The sequence below is a fragment of the Ptychodera flava genome, chromosome 20 (genome assembly GCF_041260155.1).
Source record: "Ptychodera flava strain L36383 chromosome 20, AS_Pfla_20210202, whole genome shotgun sequence".
Classification (NCBI taxonomy): domain Eukaryota; kingdom Metazoa; phylum Hemichordata; class Enteropneusta; family Ptychoderidae; genus Ptychodera; species Ptychodera flava.
Genome location: NC_091947.1, coordinates 1448102 through 1467983, shown reverse-complemented (window position 1 = coordinate 1467983; position 19882 = coordinate 1448102). Strand labels below are relative to the sequence as shown.

Genomic DNA, 19882 nt, shown 5'->3' with positions numbered 1-19882 from the left:
CTTGGCAAAGATATGTGTGCTCATCCTCTGAGCGTCTTGGGAAAGATATGTGTGCTCATCCTCTGAGCAAATAAAATTCATGAAATTTGTAACTTGTATGCATATAAAAATGTTCACTGCATTTGTTTGATAATATTCACAATTCATGCTCCTCACAAATGTCTCACTAAAATTTCAAAGTAGTTTTTAGTCCCCACGGACACCGTCCGGGGGGACTTATAGGTTTGGTCATGTCCGTGCGTCCGTGCGTGCGTCCGTGTGTGCGTCCGTGCGTCCGTCCGTTCACCCAGATATCTCAGAGACGCCTGGAGCGATTTCGTTCAAAACTTGGTACAAGGATAGTAACCTACCTCATACAGATGCACGTCGATTTGTTTCACAATGCGATCAAATTTGGCCGTGTTAGAGGACTTTTTAGTTTTCACCTCCATTGACTCCCATGTATAAGGCAGTCTCCATAGACTCCCATGTATAAGGCAGTCCATAGACTCCCATGTATAAAGCAGTCCATAGACTCCCATGTATAAGGCAGTCCATAGACACCCATGTATAAGGCAGTCCATAGACTCCCATGTATATGGCCAAGAAAAATAAAAATTTAGTTTCTCATCGTATTCATATTGCAAAAAGGATGCAGTGACACAGTTTTTAGTGCCCACAGATAAAGTCCAGGGGGCTTATAGATTGGGTCATGTCCGTCCGTGAGTCCATCCGTTCACACAGATATCTCAGACACTTTGACAAAATGTCACGTGACCTTGGCGACCTTTGACCTTGAATATAATATTTGTCCGTAACTCAGTAACCACAAGTGCTAAACCTTTCGTATATGGTATGATGGGACACCCTATGACGCCACATATTGTACCTCACATTAATTATGCACCTATCTAATTTTGAGCAACAAGCCAATAGACTTAGAGGTCTGATTTTTGGTATATATGGATAACTTAGCACTACAATTTTTTGACAAAGTGTCATGTGACCTTGGTGACCTTTGACCTCAAATATACATATTTGTCCATAACTCAGTAACCAAAAGTGCTACACCCTTCATATTTGGTATGATGGGACACCTTATGACGCCACATATTGTACCTCATTAATTATGTGCTTATCTAATTTTGAGTGAGCCAATAGAGCCAGAGGTCTGATTTTGGTATGTAGGGATAACTTAGCAATACAATTTTTTTTACAAAATGTCACGTGACCTCAATGACCTTTGACCTCAAATATACATATTTGTGCAATAACTCAGTAACCACAAGTGCTACACTCTTCATATTGGTATGATGGGATATGACGCCACATATTGTACCTCATTAATTATGCACCTATCTAATTTGAGCGAGCCAATAGAGCTAGAGGTCTGATTTTTGGTATATAGGGATAACTTAGCAATACAATTTTTTTGACAAAATGTCACGTGACTTCGGTGACCTTTGACCTCAAATATACATATTTGTGCATACTCAGTAACCACAAGTGCTACACCCTTCATATATGGTATTATGGGACACCTTATGATGCCACATATTGTACCTCATTAATTCGCGCATATCTAATTTTGAGCGAGCCAATAGACCTAGAGGTCTGATTTTTGGTATATAGGGATAACTTAGCAATACAATTTTTTTGACAAAGTGTCACGTGACCTTGGTGACCTTTGACCTCAAATATACATATTTGTCCATAACACAGTAACCACAAATGCTACACCCTTCATAGTTGGTATGATGGGACACCTTATGACGCCACATATTGTACCTCATTAATTATGTGCATATCTAATTTTGAGCATGCCAATAGAGCCAAAGGTCTGATTTTTGGTATGTAGGGATAACTTAGCACTACAATTTTTTGACAAAATGTCACGTGACCTCAATGACCTTTGACCTCAAATAATATATATTTGTCAGTAACTCAGTAACCACAAGTGCTACACTCTTCATATTTTGTATGATGGGACATGTCGCCACACATTGTACCTCATTTATTATGCACCTATCTAATTTTGAGCGAGCCAATAGAGCTAGAGGTCTGATTTTTGGTATATAGGGATAACTTAGCAATACAATTTTTTGACAAGATGTCACGTGACCTCAATGACCTTTGACCTCAAATATACATATTTGTCCGTAACTCAGTAACCACAAATGCTACCTCCTTCATATTTGGTATGATGGGACACCTTATGAGCCACATATTGTACCTCATTAATTATGCATATATCTAATTTTGAGCGAGCCAATAGACCTAGAGGTCTGATTTTTGGTATATACGGATAACTTAGCAATACAATTTTTTTAAAAAAAATGTCATGTGACCTCAGTGACCTTTGACCTCAAATATACATATTCGTGCATAACTCAGTAGCCACAAGTGCTACACCCTTCATATATGTTATGATGGGACACCTTATGACGCCACATATTGTACCTCATTAATTATGTGCATATCTAATTTTGAGCGAGCCAATAGAGCTAGATGTCTGATTTATGGTATATAGGGATAACTTATCAAGACAATATTTTTTACAAAATGTCACGTGACCTCAGTGACCTTTGACCTGAAATATACATAATTGTCCATAACTCAGGAACCACAAGTGCTACACCCTTCATATTTGGTATGATGGGACACCTTATGACGCCACATATTGTACCTCATTAATTATGTGGATATCTAATTTTGAGCGAGCCAATAGAGCTAGATGTATGATTTTTGGTATTTAGGGATAGACTAAAGGATAGACATTGTTTGACAAAATGTCATGTGACCTCGATAACCTTTTACCTAAAATACACGATTATGTCAAAAAATAAGTAATCACAAGTGCTATGTCCTTTACATTTAGTAGGATGGGAGACCTTATGACACAACATGCTTTACCTCATTAATTATGTACATATATAATTGTGGGCAAGCCAATAGAGCTTGAGGTCTGAATTTTGGCATATATGGATTAATTAGCAATACAATTTTTTTTTCAAAATGTCACGTGACCTTGATGACCTTTGACCTTGATTATGCATATATATGCATAACTCAGTAACCACAAGTTCTTTACGCTTCAATTTTGATAGGATAATAGACCTTAAGATGTAACATCTTGTACCTCATTTATTATGCGCATATGTATTTCTTGGCTGGCCAATACAGCTAGAGGTCTGATTTTTTTTCACGATATAGAACCATAAATTAGACATGCCTCTTGTTTCAAATTTGGAACAATGACATAGTCCTATGTGCCCATTCATCTGAACATATACACTCCAGTCATACTTGTTAATGACCACATTTCCCTGCCCCATCAAGACTAATACTCCTATTACAAGTGGGGACTATGTCATTGTCAATGACTTGTCCAAGACAGTATCATAACCTCAAGGTGTCCTTGGTATGAAATCCAAGTTGTTTACATCAGAGGTATTAACGTTGCTGCAACTATGACACAACAGATATATTTTATCTCATAGTTTTTAGTCCCCACGGACGTAGTCCAGCGGGGACTTATAGATTGGGTCCCGTCCGTCCATCCGTCAGCAGCCGTTTCAATATGGCCACCCGGCAGCCATTTTGTTGTGATTTTTTCATGTTTTTGAACTATAACTCAACTATCCCTGAACAGATTTCGTTAAAACTTGGCACACAGACATTGTATTGTAGTGTGGATGTGTATGTCAATTAATGTTGTGAGCGGGGACTGTGTCATCAGTGATCACTTGTTTTCATACATTCTAAACACATTTGTATCTTGCGTACCCTGTCAGATACAGACAGTGTTGAGAAATATCAGCATTTTTACCTTCTCGTGTCTATTTATAGACAGAGAAGGCATTAGAGTTGAAAACCAATATGCTGCTGTCAAGAACTTCCGTCTGTCAAGACTTCCGTCTGTCAAGATCCGTTGACGTCATGCCATTGTGATGGGTCATATCATAAACTGGTGGGGGTGTTCATGGCTCAGGTTGAGGTGTGGGAGAACGATTTTGAGCTATGACAAAAATCAAAAGGGACTTAGCGGCATAGCCACAGTGTTAAGCCTTTCTCCAAGGTTTCTTTAATAGTTGACTACAATCTATTACAGACTACTGAGCTGACGTTAGGGGTACTCACTTTGTGTTTGCTCACTCTGTGAGCGCTAGTGTTTGGTACTGAGTTGCGTGGATATCCCCTCATGGCCTCACGTGATCTGGGCCTGTTGCATAATCTGCAGAGATGATCATATGCCTCCGAGTCTGAAAACTGTCATTGTGTAAGCCTGTCGGCATTTTCCTTGCATTTTTCTCATTTAATTTTGCAAAATATCGGCGAGTACCTCAATATTTCAAGATAACCCTTTCTTCCCAATCGTTTCCTGGAGTTTCAGAGTCATATGAACGAAAATGAGTGAAAGTTTTAGACAGGAAAATCGGACGTCGGCCATGTTCAATGTTTACAGTACAATCAGAAGTTTAAGTGGAGGAATTAACCAACAAACACAGGAGTGTTCATGATGCCCGCCCTCTAGAGGCAGACCCTCCTATATGAAGTACCACATTTGCGGATGCTTGTGGAAAGCTTGACCACACAATGGAGCATTTAAACTTTTAGAAAATGACAAACTGAATAAGAAGGTATTCAGAAAATGTCAAATACTGAGGAAAAATGCGCAAATATTCAAAATAAACAGGTTAACTGATTGGTCAGCTATAAAAAACAATGAAAATGTTCATGATCAAAGTTTTTGAGATGCGCACATTTTAACAAATACAGAAATTATTAACATTATAAATATGACCAAACTATTTTTTCAGGGATGGGACAGGTTGGAAATGAGGGGTGAGAGACAAAGGCACACCTATTGCTGCATGTGGATGCAGCCACACCATTTCATTTACAGCATACTTATTCACAGTGTTGTGTTCAAGTTCCATATTGTACTGACTGTCATACAAGGATAACATAAGCAAATCAAATCAAATTAGAAAAGGATCAATGCTGTTGTGTGGATTTTGCTGAACATGGCTGATATTTCGCCCTATATATTTGGTATCCAGCAAAGGCATATTTTGATGTAAAGTCAAAATTAACACTACATTGCTGACAATATATTTTACCGTTTCTCCATGAATTTTTCTTTTTTAAATTATAGTATATTAGTACTTCAAACAGATTAACAGTTATCGTGATGTCAACCCATAATTTTACATCACAAAGACTGTAATTCTGCCAATTTTTTGTTTTTCAGTCATTTTATAAATTTTGCACTGCACAAGATGATTGAACAAATTGCAATGTTTGAATTTGTAAACTCAAAGAATAAAAATCCTTTGGTCACAAATTAAATTATTTTTTGAAAAGAAATTTACTCTTAATTAAACACTTTTAGCATATATTCTTTACACGGTCATGTATTTCAAGGAAAATATGCCTATTAAAAACAGTAATTTCTTCACTTTCAATTTTTTTTCAATACTATGACAATTATCAGCCATGAGGTTATACAAACACAAGACCAGATAGGCGTTTTTCATCATTTCCACAGGACTCTTTGGAAATCCATTAAAAACAGTTAAAAGTGACTGGAAATGATCACTTGGTATACATTTAATTTACAGATGCCAGGTTGTGTATTTCACATGCACTCAGGTCAGTAAGGAAGTGCGTCATTACTATTTTGGACTGTTAATTCTTATTTCTGAATTGTTTAACTTTTTTCACATTGAACTATCTTTAGGCAGTTTATACAGTAGCTTAGAATTTTTTGTGATTGATGTATTTAATCATCTTTTGGGTTCTTTGGGTCCATATCCCACCTCATGCCCCTACATCATCAACTATTTACCAAACAACTCCATGCCAACAACCATTACCTGACCTGGCCACACATTAGAGAAGGTACAGCGTCATTGACAGCATTTTTCTATCATAGAGTTCAGTTTTTGGCCATAGCTTGTATTTCAGTGGTGATCTTTAATTGCAATTAATTATTGTAATCAATAAGAGTCATGATGGGAACATTTTAACAGGATAGATATTTTGTTGGTTACAAAAGCCTTTGATTTGTGCACCATTCCCTCTGCCAGATCTGTTTTGCATTTATTTCCAAATCCCTTCACTATAACCCTGTTGGGTTAAATCTGCATGATGTCAAAGGTCATGTTGGGTCAGAGTTCCAAAGGTTGATGCAGTTTACAACCTCATTTGCCAAAGGATACATAATACAGTTCATACTCTGCAAAGTTTGCTCTGAGAGTTGTATTACCACCAATTCATATATTATCTGCTTTTCCTATTGACTTTATCTGCTCATAAATTTTTCACCCCATGAAAATATGACAAGCAGTGTTCCAAAAATAACATTTCATAACCTTGCTTGTAAGAGAGGTTTCTCACAACATATCAGTTGGTGTACCCTCAAAGAAACAAGATTTCTTTACCCTCCAAGAAACAAGATTTCTTAGATCTTTGAGTCAAAAAGAGAATTTCTATGCATTACTGCTTTAGGTTACATGTACTAAATAATTGAAAATTCTAGGAACTATTACACGATACTAGTGCAACATATTGGCTTATACCGGAAGTATATTGTATTGGATTTACATGAAAAACCAGTTTCCAAAAGGTTGGGTTAGAACTTGATAGATTTTATGAGTCTTTTGCCCTCTACCTTTGCATATTCAGCCACTATCTAAGTGTAGTACTACAGTCTTCAGTGAACGTTGATATTACCGTTTGCGTGTCCTTGTCAATGTAGCCGTAGCCATGTTCATAAATATTAATGCGTAATACATGTATGCAAAATGCTTCTATGTTACAGGCAGTATATGAATAGGATTTTGCAATATTAAACTCTGTTTATTTTTGAATAGTTAACAATGGGCAGGGCATTTATTACTCTTAAAACCACTGAAAAGTAGCCTGTTCAGGGTTTAGTAAGTCCTTTTTAGTCCCCACGGACACCGTCCGGGGGGACTTATAGGTTTGGTCATGTCCGTGCGTGCGTGCGTGCGTCCGTGCGTGCGTCCGTGCGTGCGTCCGTCCGTTCACGCAGATATCTCAGAGATGCCTGGAGCGATTTCATTCAAACTTGGTACAAGGATTACTTCATATGTCATACAGATGCACGTCGATTTGTTTCGTGATACGATCCAATATGGCTGCCAGGCGGCCATTTTGTTACGATTTTTTCATGTACAGAGCAACAACTCAGGCATGTTTCAACTGATTTTATTCAAAGTTGATACAAGGACATTGACCAATGTCATAGATATGCACTTCAATTTTTTTGGTGATACAATCCAATATGGCCGCCGTGCGGCCATTTTGTTACGATTTTTTCATGTACAGAGCAACAACTCAGGCATGTTTCAACTGATTTTATTCAAAGTTGATACAAGGACATTGACCAATGTCATAGATATGCACTTCAATTTTTTTGGTGATACAATCCAATATGGCCGCCGTGCGGCCATTTTGTTACGATTTTTTCATGTACAGAGCCATAACTCAGGCGTATCTCAATCGATTTTATTCAAAGTTGGTACAAGGACATTGACCTATGTCATACATATGCACGTCAATTTGTTTTGCGATACGATCCAATATGGCCGCCAGGCGGCCATTTTGTTACGATTTTTTCATGTACAGAGCCATAACTCAGGCATATCTCAACCGATTTTATTCAAACTTGGTACAAGGACATTGACCTATGTCATACATATGCACATTGATTTGTTTTGTAATACGATCCAATATGGCCGCCGTGTGGCCATTTTATTGCGTTTTTTCATGTCCAGAATCATAACTCAGACATGTATCAAGCGATTTTATTCAAAGTTGGTAAAAGGAGATTGACCAATGTCATACATATGCACGTTAATTTGTTTTGTGATAAGATTGGTCATACATATTCACGTTAATTTGTTTTGTGATACGATTCAATATAGCTGCTGTGCGGCCATTTTGTTATGATTTTTTCATGTCCTGAACTCAGACATGTATCAAGCGAATTTATTCAAAAGTATTTTTATCACAGTATTTTTATCACAGACCTAATGAAGAGGACTCTATCCTCTCTGAGGACCTGTAATCAAAGTACCCATTAACAAGTGGGGACTGTGTCATCAACGATGACTTGTGTTATTAAGTATTCCACAGACAAATGTTAATCCCGGTTACATGGTCTTGCCTACAGTTGGCGAGTCTTGCAGTCTAGTTTGCTAGTCCTGCGGTCTAGATTGCTTTTCCTACAGTCTACTTTGCCAGTCCAGCAGTCTAGTTTACAAGCCCTGCAGTCTAGTTTGCTAGTCCTGCAGTCTAGTTTGCTATTCCTGTAGTCTTAATTTGCCAGTCCTGAAGCCTGGTTTGCTAGTCCTGCCATCTAGTTTGCTTGTGCTCCAGTCTTTTTTGCTCAACCTGCAGTCTAGTTTGCTAGTGCCGCAGTCTAGTTTCTAGTCCTATGTACATTCTTTATCACACATATACACTAGCATTCAGTGGTCCTTTTGAGTAGTTATATGGCAAATCCTCCAGTGGGTGGCAAGAAAGATGTCATGGTTCCAACCGTTGACCCTTGGATTTGCTCACCCCTTATGCTATTTCAAAACAGAACACATGCCATAATATTGTCACAGTGATGTACAACTTCATATCTTGCTTTGTTACAGTGTTAATACGTGTCCAAACAACTGCTCAGGGAATGGCGATTGTCAGTTGAATGCAGAATGTGACTGCGATCCAGAATGGACGGGGAAAGCTTGTGATATTCCAGTATGTTCCAATAGCTGTGGAGACAATGGTCATTGCGAAATGCTCACTTTATTGTGTGAATGTGTCAATGGATATAAAGGTATGTACAGCAACTCACAACTGTCCTTGTTCATCTTTAGCTGTGATTTTGATAATTTATGGTGTGACTGGACAAAGATAGTTACTGACATTCCAATGACGTCATAATTAGAAATGATAGGCTAAAATTGAAACAAAGTAAACTCATTGTGTAAAACTTCATTAGTGCATCTTTTGCATTCATATAATTAAAATACAGGTTTAATAAACTTTGTTTCACACAGGTACCTGTCAAGTACAGAAACTTACAGATATGACCGTTTCTGCTATTGTGCAATTTATGATCCATATTTATCTAGTCCTGTTTTAGGAAATTCTAGAACTTATTTTATGAATTCAGCATAATTGCATTAAGCTGTATTTACATGCTGTCTTTGGTCTGCTTGTAGGCTATGAGTGTGAGGTCCCCCCAACCAATGGAAGTTGGTCAGTGCTTCCTGACCAGATAAGGCTAGGAGTAGCGTCACTTGCTGCATTGGTGGAGAATGACACCATACTATTTGTGGGTGGCTATCCTTTCAGCAATCAAGAACAAGACTATGATTTCCTAATGGGGTAAGTTTTCACTTTACCATCCCATTTTTCAGTGTAGAAGTTCAGCTTTGCCTGAGGAAACAATAGGGTTGTATCCAGGCTTGGTAATGAAAGGGTTGGACAGTGGTCAAGTCAAGCAATTCAAATCATTGGTAGAAGTACCTACTAGTGTATAGAATCATACACGTGTATGGAACCACTATCATCATTCAATGGTGATAGTGGTTCAATGTACAGTATGTCATGTCTGTGGCTATCATACTTATGATATGCTTTGTTTGTGGAATAGTGTATGAGTAAATTTGTCAACTTGAAACGATAACATGAAATTGTATCCCATGTTTGCAATGTCTCTAGTTCACTATTTTGTTATGTATTTATGCAGGGTTTCCATTTTTGATCTTTCTTCCCCCCCCCCCCCCCCAAAAAAAAAAGGAAAAAAAAGATTGTTATCCAAAGAAAGAAGCCTTTATTTAATTTCTCCTTTTAATTAGTTGTACTCAAATTGCCTTTCTCCTTGAAAATGCATAGAAAGTACCACATTTGAATTAATCATGGTTTTTGTTTTATCCTTAGTTATGATATAAACTCCAAATCCAGCTGGGCAATCATCCCAGTTTCAGTGTCTAAACCTGAAGCAAGATACGGTCACTCTGTAGTTCTTGATAGGGTAAGTCAGCAGTGTCTGCTATTGTTAATATGTGTACTGAAAATCATGGTATTTAATACAATACCCCTAGATGAGGTGAAGTGGCTTATTCCGAAAAGTATGTCATATCTGAAGAATGCTACGCCACACCCTCCTCATGATATAAACCGGGGCTTTTCTGAGGGCGCCTTTTGATGGTTGATAAGTACAATCATACCCACTAAGATATTGTTGAAATGTACTACGCCTTAAATGGGCCCAGCCCTGCTGAAAACATACCATAGCTTGCTATTGGTGCGTAATGAAGTTATGTATTGCAAAGTTACTCCAGTGATTTCAGTGTTTGGACAATGAAAAGCAAGACTAGAGAGTGCTGGACCCACCCTAAACAAGCTTACAAATCAACATGATCACAGGGGTTACAACTGCTTCACAAAGCTATGAGAGGGCCCTAGGAAAACCCGATGTGAAAGATTTGGTGCAGTGTTCTTTAAAATGCTCTCTTGAAGATGTTATATACAAAGAATAACTTGTGTCTACATTTTCTTACAATATTACTTGATATTGAAATTTGAAACAGTCAAATTCGAAACAGTTGTGTAACACATTTTTAGGCACTGACCTGAAACTAATCAATGCATTCTTCTTCAATTCTGCGTGAATAACTGATAATTTCAGGAACAAATATTAAGGATCGACATCAAAATAAGATTGATCAAAAATATTACCAAAGGACAATGTCACTCTAATGGCTGCTACCATTATTTTGTGAAATGTCATCTGTAAATTAACAAATAGAGTGATTTACAGATGTTTTATTGACATTGCAGGATCGAATTATAATGTATGGTGGCACGGTAACAGAGTACAGCCCAAGCCGAATTGTCAGTGAGCTCTGGTTCTTCAACATAACAACTGAATCATGGGAAGAGAGCAAGGACAATGCAGGTGTCAGGGTAGCTGTAGATGGTCACACAGCACATCTGGTAGATGAAAAGATGATTGTGCTGTTTGGTTACAGTCCAATGTACGGCTACAGTAACATAGTACAAGAATTTGACACAGGTGAGGTATATTAATCATATCATGTCATTGTATGATGTGAACCAGTGTGCTGTTACAGGCTTTTGAATGCATTGTAGGCACAGCACAAATCACACAAGTGTACCAGTTCTGTAAACTTAAAGGCAAGACAGAGTCAGTTTCAGTTTGATCCACGTACTTTTCAAATTTTATACACAGTCAATGGCCCAGTCATCAATTCAAGACCTTTCACAGATGTTGTTCACAGGGTGTCTGTGCACTTCTTCAAAGTCCTTGAATTTCAAAGCCTCCTGGAAAGTCCATGAAAAATCTTGGAAAATAAAATAGGGTCCTTGAAAGTTGAGAAAACCTCCATAAAACATCAATAATTTCAAAAAATAAAATTATCAGTTGTGATATTGTAAGGATAATGCGTAAAATGGTATCTAAAAATTACTGAGAAAATGTTATTTTGGACCTCAGAAAGACTTTGAATATTGTTGAAAAAGTCATTCAAAGTCCTTGAATTTTAAGTGACTTTGAGTGTATGGACCCTGGATGCAGCACTGTCCTTAGAGAAATCTATGTACTGGTAGATGCTGGGCTGGGATGCCAGTACATATGGCACCATCAGCATACCGGTATACTGACTCTGTCTATTCCATTGAGGTACATATCTCGGCAGTCATCATAGGCAGCCATGTTAGCTGAATGTTGATAATAGTAGTGCCCTTCTGTGCTAAACTGATGCACCAATGACCAAAGAAAGCCCTCTTTGATGAAAGAAGGTATATGTCCATGTCATATGAACCGATGTATAGAAATCTCCAGAAATTTGTAAATTGAAAAAGGTCCGAAGTATCATAAATGATAAGACAAAATGCTGACAATTACACAGGTTGTAAATTGTGTGGGCCCAGTTCTAAAGTGATCATGCACACAAAGCTAATGTCCTGCATATTTTGAAAGGACAGCAAAGAAGAGTACAATTACATGAGAAACCATTCTGGACTATTCAACATGTTGACAGCTTACTGCCAGTGTGAACTGTAGAGATTCATTGTTTCAAAAAATGACACCTGCAAATGTAAAGTGACAAATATCCTGTCTACAACAAGATATTGCTCTGTTCAGTGTATTTCATTCAGATTAGGTTATCCTGCAAAAGATCAATAATTCGAAATAAAATGAAATGCTGCTGGTACCCATCACAAAGACCATCCACTGCTGCTGGCATTTTAACATCATGTTGCCATGGGAGCAGCAATTTGCATATCCTGCCAGGTAGCTTGTATTTCAACGAGACAGGAACAGTGACTTTACGAGATCTGTAGCAAAGCTGAAAATCCATCAACAGCTGTTCTTTGAAATGACAAACAAGACATCTAGCATTTTTACAGGATGTCAAGCAGTTGACAGATATTTGTTCTCATTGAAAGAACTACAAGACACTAAACCTTGAGCTGTTACAGTTGGTCTGCTATCGATAAATGTTTTGTTTAAAGGTGGAAATAAACTTGACATCAGTCAATAGGGGATTTGATTTTTAATGTTTCAGTAGTTCACTGAGACAAAAATGTGGTAACCGTTGTTGAATTGAGCATTTGTGTTCATGTTCATGTCCAAGTTCCATTCAGAAAAGAAAATTTCTTCTAAACTTCCCGCATTTAAGTCTTAAAATCTTGTTTTTCACAGTGACTGGACAGTGGTCAATAGTGAACACAACAGGCGTCAATGTCAACGGTGCTTATGCCCATAGCAGTGTCTATGACCAAGACAATCGTATGATATATGTGTATGGTGGTTACAAGGCTATAAGCAGACAGAGCTACTTCTTGTCGGATGAACTCTATACCTATACACCTGACAAAAAGCACTGGTAAGAAAGATGCACTGACTGTATAACAACCACTCTTTCAATGCAGTGGTTTGTCCCTGTCCTGTTGTTTACAGTCCTTGGAGTAGACCTCAAAAGTGAAAATGGGGAGTGGTGTGGGGTAGGGGGGAGGGAGGGTATTCGTTTCCATGATTCAATACAGCCATAGGCTTAACCTTTTCACTATCATGGTTTGACCCAACACATTGTAACAAATGGTAACTTTGGACTTGTTAACATTCAAGCTGCGTGAACTGGTTAAATTTGATAAGCAACAGTTGCTAGCTTCCAAAATGCTGTAACTTCATGCAGACCATTTTATGAAGTCAGTACATGTGTACGTTCATTGCAGGTCCATCCTGTCACCAAGTGGTGCACACTATGTATATCTGCACAGTGCTGTGCTCATAGGAGGGATGATGTATGTCTTTGGTGGTAATCCACACAATGAGACCAATGGAGCTGCCAAATGTTACTCCCCGGAGCTGATAGTCTATGACATAAGTAAGTAACAGTGTGACATTAGTATGATATGAGTAAGTAAGTGTGATGCCAGTATGACTGAAGTAAAAATTTGACATTAGTATGACGTAAGTGTGACTTTAGTATGACATAAGTAACAGTGTGACATTAGTATGATATGAGTAAGTAAGTGTGATGCCAGTATGACTTAAGTAAAAATTTGACATCAGTATGATACAAATAAGCAACAATGTGACACGTCATATATGGTAGCTTACACTCTATGGATCAAAAGTGGGTAAGGAGACGGTACTATTAAAATAGTCACATCTGTAACCTGCCTCATGAACATTACAAATAATACGTTTTGTTGAAGGCTGGCAGGTGTCATTTGAGCATTGAATAGGGATACAATATATTACCTCTTCTAACTCTGTATAGTGCACCATGAAAAAAATAAAATGTGTTTTTCCGTTTATCGCTAAAACCATCTCAGCCATATTCATCAAAATTTCACTGTTCAGGACAGGATCACCAATCCATTTATCCTTAAAATGTTTGCACTTTAAAATGTTATCACTTACCTTTTTTCCCTTGTTTTTTTCTTTGCGAATATTCTTACCCCCAGGATGTGACGTTTGGTCCAGGCTGCCTTTAGAAAATGAAATCTACACTGATTTGAGCAGATATGGACACAGTGCTGTGACGCACAGTGGGAAAATGTACGTGCTGAGTGGATACAACGGCGTTATGTTACAAGATATTCCAATCTACACTCCAGGTAATGCCAGTTACTTCACAATCCATCACAACTAGCCCTATGTAACATTTGGGTATTAATACAGTAATCAACCAAATAAATCCTATTACTGGACATAAAAACAACATACACTCATTTTGTGACAGTTTTATTACCAAGATCCAGGTTTACAGCACGGAGCTTGTAGTTTGATTGATGGGGGATACAGGTTTTCCTATTTGCAGACTGTTGTCAGGGTCAATAAGGTGACTGGGATGCAATTGTGAATTTCTAAAACTGGCAACACAACGCAAGACTTTATGTAAAATTGGATTTAAACCTGTTTGCATTTGAAATGGTCAGTTCCTTGACTCTTATTCCCAGCAGAGCTGTTGCTAGTGGAGTCGAGTCCATAATGCACATATCAGTTGTATGCCACAGCTCATCATTGTCAAAGCATTGTATTAGAGTTTCAATTATATTAGTTTGTCTTTTTTCAGACAGTGTACATGCACACTATGTAATTGGAAAACCAGGTCCGTTTTATTCAAGTATTACATCCACTGATCTTTTGAGGCAACACTATGATGAAGAATGATGCAATATTCCTGTTCTAGAGTGTATTAACAAAAGAGGCTTGTTTTTGTATTGTTCAATTCACAGATGGTAATACCGGTCTTTTTCAGGATTTCAGCTACCGTTATGTTATTAGAAATACTCCCCCAACCTCATTTTGATTGATTAAAATCAATGCATTCTGTATATTGTGACATTTCTGAGACTAATCCAAATGGAAAAGGATATGTCACTGAGCTGAGGATAGCAGCTGCTATTGACTGCTTTATTTTGCACTTCAATGTTGCCTTCCTGCACAGAACATTCAATTCAAAAGTGGAAAGTCAGTCTTTCTGAAAGGGGTAAAAGAAAGCTTGTTCATGATTCTCATTCCCATGTGACTTCTGGATTTTCATGATTCGAAATAAAATTCACAAATGACTCTTCCAGATACCATTTTTAGGTGTGAAAGCACTGATCATTCCAAAAAGGCAACTTAAATTTTGAAAGTAAAGCCAGTCTTTTGAAAAATGTTTCTCTGCAGGGGATCAAAATTGCCAAACCGGTCTTAGCCAGCACATGTTATGACAGTCTTTCAAGAAATGCCACATACAGTGTCAGTGTCAACTGAGTTTTACACATCACGGACATGGAAAACAGAGATTTGACTCTGTTATTTATCATACTTAGAGAGATATCTTGTATAGCTAGGAGGAAGCAAGCTCACAAAACTGGGTAGATATAGATACTGATTGCTGCATTGCATTGAAATTATGATACAAGATTGAGCTTGTTAAAAAGTTGACAAAGGGCAACAGTGAAACTTCAACAAGAAAAGTGTGTTTGTGAAAGACGCCTGTCAAAGATATCTCCATGCATGTTAAATTATGCACGGTATTGCCAGAGGCATTAGCGTTAAGCAAATGTCTCCGCTAGTCTTGACTTCAAACAGTTTTTCTGGTGTACAAATCTGACCTTTTTGACCCGACCGCCATCTTCCTATTAGAGGAATGAAAACAGTCGGCCCTTGAGAATCATTCAGTATTCCAACCACGTGCAAACCACACGCCTCATTAGATCTGCATCCATTAGGAAGTTTAAACGTGTTGCCCATCAATACGATGTGACAGTCATAATGGCCTTACAGCATCATGCAAGAGATGTATTGTGACTTATGATGAGTTTGTTTCTGCTCAGAAATTAGTCCGAAAGATTTCCACTTGACTGTTTTGGCTGCTTGCAAAGAATGCTTCACTCCTTAGAAGTCTTTGTTGGTTAATCTCAAACTCCTGGATATCAATGATTACCTTTTTTCAGTATCTTTCTCACAATAAATAGAAATGACCTTTTCTGCTTGCAATATCATAAGACTCATGGTAGAAATGTGGCAGTCATTTATGTTTTGATGATGGTTTTAAAAATGTGTAACCTCACCAGCCTTTTCTCAAGTGACAAAGTTGGATATATGTATGAATGTCTTCTTAACAAATCAACAGTGCTCTTGATTATCTGGAGTCTGTGAACAGCTGTGGATACTTCATTGCTGCACTTAAAAAGTCAGAACTTTGTAATGTGGTTAATGAATTTCATGGCTGAAAATTCAGTTCTTAGTTTTCTCTGTAAAGTTTGTAGGGATATCAGTTTGAAAGTTGCACACATTGATATTCCATCAACAGGCAGATTATTTGCAAATGTCTGTTGATATTCTGACAGCTATCTGCCCTTGTAAGAGAAAAGATTCACTGTAATTTTTGCATGTAACTGATCTTCATGCTTTCTTGGGAAGCTTCATCATGACCAGGTACCGAAGATATCTGTCAATAATTCTTGTATTTTAGAAGAGGTTTACAGTGGAAACTGTACCAGTTCAAATCCTTGGTTTTATGAGTAGACTACCAGGTCTTCAATAAAAGACTGTCTGAGAGTCTTGAACACACGTTTAATTTGTGTTGTTAAAATGAATGGTCTGTGCTTTTGAGGGTACAGGAATGGTTCAAGCTATTTGCAACAAGGTTTATTTACCTTCTGTTTGACATCTTCTCAGGGAAACTTTTGAAATCCATCCATTATCACATCAAGATTACCTCTTTTGTGAGAAGTGATGGTCAGTTTAGCTTTGGTTTATTGCAGTGTCATCTAGTAGTTGTCTTTGTCCATGGTGATGTACAGATTTCAAATGTAACAAACATGTTGAGGGGCCTTCCAAGGGAGTCTTTTCCTCTGATAGACCTGATTCCATTGATTCCTTGAAATATCATGTACACTCTGGCTCCAACTGTTCTTTTTTTTCATCCAATACAAAGCATCTTTGATCAACGTATTCTCCCTTTGATTGTTACCTATAATTCTAAAGACAGTACTTTGTGCTGTAGTCCTAACTTTGCAGATATCTGCAGCTTGGTACAATTGAAGATGGTCTTGAGGATGGCATAAACTAAAGTGAAGTGAGTTTGCATGTGTTTATGTTGAGAAAAAGGGACCAGATTGCATCAACTGCACCACATTTCACATGTTCCTTTACTGTAAAATGCCATGTGCAAAATTACAGTATCACTGGTAAATGTCTAACCATCTTCAATTGTCCTTATCATTTAGGTGACTGCACGAAGTTTATCGATGAACCAAGTTGCATCGAGAGCAGCCCAGGTATATCATGTTATTGGGACTCATCTGAAAGTTCATGTCACACCTACACAAATGTTGGTCCTGGAGTCCTGCATTCTATGAAGGAATGTCCTTTGCCTTCAGGTAAGGGAGGAGGTCATTTCAAACAGGCGGTACCTCGCGCGGATTCCGGGGTATCCCGCTTATACGTTTACCTCGGTGATTACCGCACCTCAGGTGCCGTGAATATTGATGACGAACTCATTACCGCAGGCTGGAGTTGGGCCATTCACACCTTTATTTTGTCCCTTTTGCTCTAATGATCGAGGTATCTCCGCGGCATTAAAAAGTCCGCGGTAACTCCGCAGGAATTAAAAAGCTGGGAGGGGTGACGGCTGTGCTGCAGTTACGAAAAACAGCCTGATTTTTTTCCTACTTTGCGCTATAGTTGGGACGCGCGTGCTGGTTATTTTAGCCGCAGACGTTCAACACTCGTTGAAGGGTCTCAAATTTCAAAACAAAAGATCAAAGGTCAGAGTGTTGAAACTTGTAGCAAGTTTACTGCAATCTCTACATTTTCACCTACAAATTACTATTGTAACTGATCATATATTACCTACCACATTTCACGGAAATGCTTAATAAATGTTAAATAAAATTTTCAATAAAATATTAACTGAAGCAAAACAATGGATTGAAGCTCTGTATTCAAGATTTTACAGAACCAGGTAGGTATGCTCCAGGTTTTAAACGTTGAGCAAACAGAAAAATGTGAGCGTTTTACAAAATAACCTCGAAAGATTTTTCATTTTCTAATTGGAAATTAGTGTTTTTACGTTGTTTGCATTGTAGTTTTTCAAGTATGATTGTAGTTTTTCCAAGTATGATAGAGAAATTTAACATACCAGCTAGCGTGACTGCCTTGAAATTTATTTACGGATCTGGTCCAGAGCCATTCAAATAATTTACTGATTCTATGCATAAAATTTGTCAAGCTCTGCAAAATGCCGCAGTGGCAAGCTGATCAAAATCATGATCGCTCATGCTGTAATGCTGGCAGCTGACTGATATCAACAGTAGACAAACATGTTAATACGTATCCTTTGCCTATGACAAGTATTTAACGTCAGTTTTCAGGGTAATGTCATTATTAGGGCAAAATTCGAACGCTGACATGCTCCCGATTCCTACATTTGCGGAATTTATGCCATACGGCTAGCTACGATCTGTAGTCTTGCAACGTTTTTACTTTGTAATAAAATGGCTTTCTGATATGTACCACTCAGCATTTATTTGAATTTTGCTCTATTTCCTGAGGTTTCAAGCAATTTATACATGTATACTGTGAAGGGCTTTTTCTGTGTCCGATCTCCAGGATCTCCCTGAACTTGCATTTGATTTCATCATGTTGAATAACGCTTCACCGTCTATGTAGTGATTTATTTTCGATGTCTTTCTCTGTCTGCTCCTGGTCGTTTCTGAATCCTATGTGCGTTTTTTTAGATTCGCTCGCAAATACGCTCCGATACATAATTATTCTGTCTGAAATAGTGACCCGAACACGGCCTTTTTCTTGACTATCTTACGACCAAAGGAAGTGTATTGTTTGCACGCTTCCTCTCGATCAGAAATAAGGCAAGCTAAATATTTTGATAACGGAACGGGACTTGCTTTTAGTTGATGTACGACAAATGGTGACGAAATCTGAAGTATCAACGAAGGGTCCCGCACAACCACCGCAATATGCTGCCGTTTCCGGTAAAGCCGACGCGTCTCACTGAACAACAATAACTGCCCCTGGCACGAACAGTTCAGACAATGCAATCGGTGAACTTGTTGCTATCACACCGCATCATACACACAGCATACTGGAATCTCTCTCAAGGTCAACCTTGCTTTCCCGACTACAGTCCGAATTATTCCGACGTTCACGTCGGGTATAGCTTACCATTGGACTAACGTTACGCCCACGAATAGCCGACCATTTCCGAATGAAGCCAACGTTTGCTTCGCTCAAACACGGAAGAGAAAGTCGTATCATTGGAAAATCGGAAAGAAAGAACCGAAAACTCTCATTCATCAGATCGTACGCTGTTTGACGGACCCACGCGTCCGCTAAAAAGGGAGAGTGGCGTACGGGAGTGTGTTACTTTCACACATTTGATATTTGACAAACTGTTAACGATGTTATAGGTGTGACCGGCGTTTATCCCGTTTTGAACAAAAAACAAATGAAAGTGTTATATTGCCCAACAATATATACGCTGAAGAAGACAGGCCACCTGACAACGCGGGGGATGGGGGTGGTCGGCTGAACGCAAAGATGATAATCATTGTAGGGTTTCATTCATTTTTTTTCTGAGGAAGGATGCTGAAGCATTCACAGTATTTTGACGGTCATGAAGGCAGTATCCAAAGAGTCGGGGCGTTTTAACAGAATGTAGGCTACAAGTGATTAATTTAGACTATTCAACGTATGTCGCTTCTAAACACTGGCAATGCACTAATGCAGACTTCGTGCGTAGTATCGTAGACATCAGTGTTGCAGGGTTGACGAGTTCAACACCCTCTCCGCAGTCAGTCTCATGTTCAACAGAGAAAAGTC

At 38.3% G+C, this 19882-nt stretch overlaps 1 protein-coding gene across 2 annotated transcripts in view; it reads left to right on the top strand.

Annotated features, from left to right (window-relative positions):
* The window catches only part of LOC139119726 (attractin-like protein 1), an 84561-nt gene that overhangs the window by 41828 nt on the left and 22851 nt on the right, over positions 1–19882 (top strand). For both annotated transcript variants that reach the window (XM_070683597.1, XM_070683598.1), the window contains exons 5-12: positions 8655–8836; positions 9225–9390; positions 9946–10039; positions 10849–11083; positions 12737–12920; positions 13270–13421; positions 14008–14160; positions 17269–17421. In XM_070683597.1, coding sequence (XP_070539698.1) covers positions 8655–8836; positions 9225–9390; positions 9946–10039; positions 10849–11083; positions 12737–12920; positions 13270–13421; positions 14008–14160; positions 17269–17421 — 1319 coding nt within the window. The remainder of the gene's footprint in view (positions 1–8654; positions 8837–9224; positions 9391–9945; positions 10040–10848; positions 11084–12736; positions 12921–13269; positions 13422–14007; positions 14161–17268; positions 17422–19882) is intronic.